Raw genomic sequence first — 8,106 nt, forward strand, 5'->3', positions numbered from 1 at the left:
TTCCCTTTAACGTTGAAAGAAACAGAGCCTTATAGGGATTTTGTTTGTGAAGATTTGTTGTGTTACACAATCTTGAAAGTTAGTCACTATCCTAACTAAACATTAAAAACCTAACCCAATCCGACCTGACAGTAAGGTCAGGTTTATGAATCTCAGGTTCTATCATAAAAACTTGACTCGACCCGAGATAATTTCTTCGGTAGGGTAAGGATATGGAAGATCCGACTTGACTGACCCAAGTTGCACCCCTGATCCTAGCCATTCAAAATCTTTAGGGTTATCTTTTTAATTCTATTTTTCTATTTTTGCCCATAGCCTAACTGAACTTACTCTGATCTAACTTGGCCCCATCTGGAAATTTGAGTTAGCCGGGTTGCGTTAGGCTTGACCCTGCTCGACCTGCTATGCCTCAGTCACTAACTATTTATATCCATTATTGGTCGGATTCGAATTGGAGTGTTCTTCAGATCCTACTTCTCTGCCGTGATCCATTTCAAATTGGACTATCCATCGGAGTATCCTAGCAGGTCCTACTCACATTGGACGCAGTTAAAATTCTTAGAAGCGGACGGGGCATTGGAAGAGGATGAGTGCAATCACAAGGGGCAGTGACGAGGGCGAGCAGCAAGGTAATGAGTTCGGGCCTTAGAGTCAACGGTCAGAGAAGGAAGAGAAAGGGTAACTTGAGACTTGAGAGAGATGAATGACCAAATGCAGAAAATAGAAATTGTTTGAAAAATAAATATGACTTATTTTTACTAAATTACCCTTGAAATAATACTTGGACGGTAAAAAAATTGGAGGGTTTTTTCATAAAATTGTATAATAAAATTGGATTTAGGGTTGTCCCACGATTTTTTGTTATTTGCCTAGATCCGATAGGAAATCATTTCAGATCCTATGATCAGGACCCGAAATATGTCCATGGTCTTAGTAATGTGTCTAGATTTTATCTTTTTAAGTTCGGACTCGGATGGTCCATCGGACCGTCTAGATCTATTAACACCCTTAAGCTATTTATATAGAGCTTCATCCTAATGAAAAAATATCTCTTCATGCAACTAGAATTACAATGTAAACTCCTACCAAAACTCATCTTGTTTCTAATAAAAGAACTTAGAATATGTCAGTTCTCACCATCGGATTGGGTTAAGACCTCGCCATTGGTTCATCTTGGAGGTAGATTGGGCAAGTTTGTTAGATGATGTAACCTAGATTGATTAGGCAACTAGGTTAGATTAGAATAATTTATTTCAATGGTTATCCAGATTTTATTATATGTTTATCACCTAAGTGCTCTATATAAGCACTATTTGACTATATGTAAATCATCCAAGATTAATAGAAAATATCTGTTTTCATCAACACCTGTTAGAAACCTAAATATAAGACACCAAATAAATAATTCTACTTTCTATCAGTCTCTTTCTTTCGTTTGCCACCGCTTGAGTTCACTTTGCTTAATCCAAGATTTGGTTTCTGCTTTGTTTTATATGGTGTCTTTCACGTGACTATTGTCAACGAATCCACTCCCCTTTACACATTGATACCTCGAAAAATAGCAAATAAGTAAGGACAAGTTTTCCCAAGGGGCCACCTAACAACCCTATTCAAATGTATTTAAGCTCGAAGACAACAATTGTAGACATCTTCTTGCAAAAACTAGTTTAAGCCTGCTTTATAATTGTCTTACATTGTCATGTTCAAACAAAAAGCAAGCATATTAAAAATGCTCTCTCTCTCCCTTCAATATTCAGTAACTTATGTTTATGTTCATACAAGATGTTAATGCATTCATGGCCACCTCTCTTTCTCTTTCTAAAACATTCACTTATTTATATGTTCATTTGGAGATCTTATTGCATTCATAGCCACAACTCTCTCTCTCTCTCTCTCTACTATTATATATGGAGTAATTGTAGTACCATATATAGGAAACACTCACGATAAGAAGCTTAGCCAATCCCAACGTAAAATTATTCAAGAAGGGTATCCAATCCCAACAGCAGCTTATCCAAGATGTTGGAAAGTTGCCTTATTTCCAACCTTATTTCCCACGGGCACTGTGGGAGGCAAAGTTAGAAACGGTGAGTTTTTTAGGTTTGGGGAAAACCTAAATATATAAGAGTGGGTTTTCTCTCTTATGGTGTGCGAGAGCCTCTTTATGTCGGAAGGCCATAAAGGCAAAAAGGGAAAGTAGCTTATTTTCCTTGTTTTGTTCCGTTTTAGTTGATATGCCAAAATAGCAAGTGTTGCTTTTTAGGTTTCTTAGAAAACCTAAGTATAAAAGTGAAGACGTGAGTGTTTCTTGTGTGGCTAGAGAAAAGAGACTGAAAAGAAAAATGAGAGAGAAAAAGAAGAGAAAGTGGGCTTTTCTTCTTGGGTTTTCTTCTTGGGGTTTTCTCTTGGGTTTTTCTCTTATACGATCTTGGTTTGGGAAGCAAGGAAAGGGTTGTGGGTTTTGGGTTTTGGGTTAAATCCATTGTAATCCTTGTATATTGTTTTCTCATATTAGAAGATCGTGTTTCTCACCCGTGGAGTAGGCTTGGCCGAACCACGTAAAATCTCGGTGTTCATTTTGTGGCTTGTTTGGTTTATTTTAATTTTCCGTTAAATTTGTGCACGGTCGGATTGGATTGCCCAGCAGATTTTCTCAACACAAGGATATATATTCCTTACCGAGAACAGCACCAATAGCAAATCTTATGTTGGAGACGAGCCTAGATAGAGAAAAATACCATGAAACACATGCAACCAAGGCCCAATTAAATGTTTTTGGCCATATTACATGTCGGACTCTCATTGGTTCTCTAAACTAAAGAAGCTGCCCAATAAGGTCGACAGGTTTGATGGTGGGTGAGTTAGTATTCTTAAGTTGTTTTTTGTAAGGATGCAACAAGACACAGAGCACCTAATTTGTTTGTTTGGGTATGATTGTTAATGTAAATCATTCTCGTCGTGCCACTTGTCAGAATTTTGCACAAGGGTCTGCTAAAGGACGAATAGAAACATACATACTATTTTAAATGCCTTATAGACCATTGAATAAAAACTTTTATAATCACTATAGAATACATATTTATATATTGAATGTGTAGATTGTATTAATTATTTTTAAAAGCACATCCATAACATCATGGTGGTGTGATGTCTCTGATGTGTACGCTTTCTTTCCATAGGCAAATACTTCCAATTCTCTTGTCTGTGTGTTTTTTTAATGGAAAAAGGTGGATGAAGCAAGTGTCCCTTTATGGAAGTTACACTGACATCTAGATCATGTTTGGCAACGAGGAATTTTTTTTCCCATGGAATATCAGCTTGCCCAATGGTGAGAGGGGGTTTGAGAGGGATTGAGTGAGGAGAGGATGAGAAAAGGCTGAAAAACAAGGGAAAAAACTCCATTCAAAATATTTCCACCCTGCTTTCAGCTACTTCTCACCTTCTCCTCCTCAGCATGCCCTCTCAAGTCTCTCCTTCTCCACCCTCCCAGCCATCTCTCCCGCTGCTTGATGAACTACTATTCCATGAAAAAAGAATTCATGGTTTCCAAACATAGCCCTAGTGAAATGCGTGCTTTTGAATGGGGGTTTATTACCATCACGAATCAATCCTAGGGTCCCACACGGGACTTATATGTGCAATCAAGATCATTGATTTTGTAGAACATCATGAGGCGACCCACATGGTTTTGGTTACATGCATCATGAGGCGACCCCTGCGGTTTCTTACGTAATATATATATATATATATATATATATATATATATATATATATATATATATATATATATATATATGAGGAAAGTGAAGCTACACCGCCGGTGTAGCTAACTTAGCTACATCGCCGGCTTAAAATACAATGGGCCCACATTATTTTGGTGATCCAAACCATTCATTTGATTGGCCCTCACATAGATAGGGTGTCCACCAAAAATCAGCTCCATAGGATCATCCCAACCCTTCAAACTGTGGAGGCAAAAATGAACAAATTTGTGAAGGTTTTTACATGTTCATTTTTGCCTCCACAAATCGTAGGGTTGGGATGATCCTATGGAGCTGATTTTTGGTGGACACTCTATCTATGTGAGGGCCAATCAAATGAATTCTTTGGATCACCAAAACAATGTGGGCCCATTGTATTTTAAGCCGCCGGTGTAGCTAAGTTAGCTACACCGGCGGTGTAGCTTCACTTTCCTCTGTATATATATATATATATATATATATATATATATATATATATATATATATATATATATATATATATATATATAGAATAGAGTTCCTAAGGTGTCACCTCATATAGCTTATATGAGGTGGCGCTTAAAAACATAAGGGGCCCACTTTGTTTGGATGATCCAAAGCATTCATATGATAGGCCCTCACATAGATAGGGTGTGCCCAAAAAATCAACTTCATAGGATCATCCTAACCCTTCCATTTGTGAGGTTGAAATGGATGGGTATAAACCTCCATAAATCTGCCCATTTTTAACCTCTATAAATGGAAGGGTTAAGATGATCCTATGGACCTGATTTTTTGTAGGCACCATATCCATCTAAGGGCCTTTCAAATGAATGGTTTTGATCACCCCAAAAATGTGGGCCCCTTATGTTTTGTGAGCGCCACCTCATATAAGCTATATGAGGTGACACCTTAGGAACTCTATTCTCATATATATATATATATATATATATATATATATATATATATATATATATATATATATATGAGGAAAGTGAAGCTACACCGCCGGTGTAGCTAACTTAGCTACACCGCCGGCTTAAAATACAATGGGCCCACATTGTTTTGATGATCCTAACCATTCATTTGATTGGCCCTCACATAGATAGGGTGTCCACCAAAAATCAGCCCCATAGGATCATCCCAACCCTTCAAACTGTGGAGGCAAAAATGGACAAATTTGTGAAGGTTTTTACACGTTCATTTTTGCCTCCACAAATCGTAGGGTTGGGATGATCCTATGGAGCTGATTTTTGGTGGACACCCTATCTATGTGAGGGCCAATCAAATGAATTCTTTGGATCACCAAAACAATGTGGGCACATTTTATTTTAAGCCGGCGGTGTAGCTAAGTTAGCTACACCGGCGGTGTAGCTTCACTTTCCTCTATATATATATATATATATATATATATATATATATATACACACACACACATATGTGTAGATAAGTTATCTACACACTAGCTTAAAATATAGTGGGGGCCCACATTGTTTGGGTGATCCAAGCCATCAATTTTAAAGGCCCTCACATAGATAGGGTGTCTACAAAAAATCAGATCCATAGGATCATCCCAACCCTACGATTTGTGGAGGTAAAATGGATGTCTTTAAACCTTTACAAATTAGTCAATTTTTTGCCTCCACAGTTCGAATGGTTAGGATGATCCTATGGATCTGATTTTTTGTGGACACCCTATCTATGTGAGGGCCTTAAAAATGAATGGTTTGGATCACCCAAATAATGTGGCCCCCACTGTATTTTAAGCTAGTGTGTAGATAACTTATCTACATATATGTGTAGGAACCGTTCTCTCATATATAATATGGTATCCAAGGTTCCAAACAATTTCTCTACTAAGCCCCATTATGGATGGATCATGCTCCAAAATTCATCCCCATTGGACAATCTTAACCCTTAGATTGGGAAGAATGTTCAAGTTGCTATTCTATTTTCCACTCATATGTCTAAAGGGCGCAACTTGGACAGTTAGGATCATTTGATGATGCACATTCTGGACTAATGGCCCATCCATAGTAAGGCCCAATAAGTGGATGTTTTGGACATTTTATCATCTGCCTACCTGTAATATAGGCTAAGCATGTTTCTTTTCATTATCATTAGGTATTTTCCAAGAATTTTTTTTATCTTTTATCTGTAATATGAGGGATGCTAGACTCACAGGTGCTTGTAGAAAAGGGCTAGAAGGGCCTCACCATTAGATCCACATCATTTGCCATTGTTAATGCATTCAGAATGACGTGGGTCCAATGGTGAGGCCCTTGTAGCCATTTTCTACAAGGGCTCCTATGAGTTTAGCATCCCTCTTTTGTATACCAAGCATGTTTCTTTCCATCGTCATTAGCTATTTTCCAAGAAAATCTTTTATTGAAAAATATTTTCCTCATACCTCATGTTTTGTTATGAAAAGGTGGGGCACAATATTTTATACCCAAGTATAGTATGAGTTGGGGCCACCATTTTACACTCGATCTAGTGGGCCCACTATGGTGTGGCCCTCTATTTATAACCTCATGCTATGATGGGTGGAGCCCACTATTTTACACCAATGTTTCGAGGGCCCACTATTTCCACCGAAACCCATGCATTCATAGTGTGACGTCCACCGTTTTACACAACATGTTATTGATGGGCTACTAGGGCTGCAATAGGGTCGGGTTTTTCAAAACCGTAGCCCAACCCTGGATCTTATTATCTCGGCTCTGACCCTGAGTCAGGGCCGGAAAACCTCAACCCATTACCCGCCCTACAGGGTATTGTGCTGGCCTTGGCCCGCCCTGATTGGCCCTGATTGGGCAGGGCTGGCCCGGCCCGGCCCTAATTGACCCTAGTGCAAATACCTGTTAACAGTGCCAAAAATAAAGCAACAACTTATCATATGGAACAAAATGATCAATAAACAGAGAAAGGGAACAAAATAAGACAATATGAATTCAACAACATGACGGGCAACATAGACAATTAATAATAATAATAATCTAAAGAAACATCAATCCAAGATAATAGAAAACATCAGCAAAAGAAACATGCACAGATGGTTCAATTCTATAATAGAAAACTCAGGGTCGGGCCGGGTCACGGTACCCGAGGCATTAACCCAAAACCTGCCCGACCTGAGTCATGGTCTAAAAAAATGAACCCTGACCCGCCCTCATGGTTAGAAAATCCAACCCTGATCCTGTTCGGGCTTAGGGCGGGTCAGGGCTGACAGGGCCAAACTTGCACCCCTATGGGCTACCATATTTTTTATGAGGTGGGGCCTATCATTGCACCTCAGTTTTATGGGGTGGGGCCCACCATTTTACACATGGCCCCGTAATACTAGTAGAAATGATCCATTACACTTTTACTTGCTTGTGTGTTATGTAACCAGTGGAAAAACAAAAAAACATAGAGTCAAAAGTTTTGGTAAACGAAGAATACAAGATACAATTATACAAACCCTTCTGACCCCCCCCTGCCCCCCTGTTTTTTTTCTTTCACCCTCTTCTCTTCCCTCCAAATTCAAAACCCTAAACCTAAAAAATCCAAAAGAGAGAGAGAGAGAGAGAGAGAGAGAGAGAGAGAGAGGAAGAAGAAACCGAAAATCAGCAGTAACCATGGCAAAGGACGAAGAGGAATTCCGTGGGGAGATCGAGGAGCGTCTGATAAACGAAGAATACAAGATATGGAAAAAGAACACTCCGTTTCTGTACGATCTCGTGATCACACACGCTCTCGAATGGCCTTCGCTCACCGTTCAATGGCTTCCTGAACGGGAGGAGCCTCCGGGGAAAGACTACTCTGTGCAGAAAATGATATTGGGGACTCACACCTCAGAGAACGAGCCCAATTATCTGATGCTCGCACAAGTCCAGCTCCCCCTTGAGGATGCAGAGAATGATGCCCGCCAGTATGATGATGAACGAGGCGAGATTGGTGGGTTCGGTTGCGCCAATGGCAAGGTATATTTAGTTTTTTGTTTTAACCCGCCTTAAATTTTATTAATTAGAAAGAAGTTGTTACAAGAGGAGGACATAGAACCTTGCCTCTAGCCTAACAAGATATAATAAGACAAGGATAGAAAAACCCCTTAATCCCTTCCCTACCAGTGTTACTATTACATATCAGAAAAGAATGTTACAAGCGGATATATTGTTCTTCTTGATTATGATTTGATATTGTTACATGCCTAATTGGACACAACACAACTAAAAAAGAAAACGATAGAAAAAGAGGAGAGAACGGTTGATTCGAGGCAACCGGACCTCCTAACGGTTCAATTTGAGAGGAACCATGACTCTCTGGAAACTTAAGTTTCTGTTTTGGTTGTAAATTCCCTACCTCTTCATTCCAATACAACTAC

At 39.2% G+C, this 8,106-nt stretch overlaps 1 protein-coding gene across 1 annotated transcript in view; it reads left to right on the plus strand.

Moving 5' to 3' along the window:
- The first annotated feature begins 7,215 nt into the window (after positions 1-7,215).
- LOC143854248 (histone-binding protein MSI1) overlaps positions 7,216-8,106 on the plus strand; it is a 22,330-nt gene continuing 21,439 nt past the window's right edge. The window contains exon 1 of the mRNA XM_077364119.1: positions 7,216-7,705. Within this exon, the coding sequence (XP_077220234.1) occupies positions 7,361-7,705 (345 nt within the window). The 5' untranslated portion in view covers positions 7,216-7,360. The remainder of the gene's footprint in view (positions 7,706-8,106) is intronic.

This window comes from Tasmannia lanceolata, unplaced genomic scaffold (genome assembly GCF_043159265.1).
Source record: "Tasmannia lanceolata isolate RefF3 unplaced genomic scaffold, GAP_Taslan_0.1 ptg000020l, whole genome shotgun sequence".
Taxonomy (NCBI): domain Eukaryota; kingdom Viridiplantae; phylum Streptophyta; class Magnoliopsida; order Canellales; family Winteraceae; genus Tasmannia; species Tasmannia lanceolata.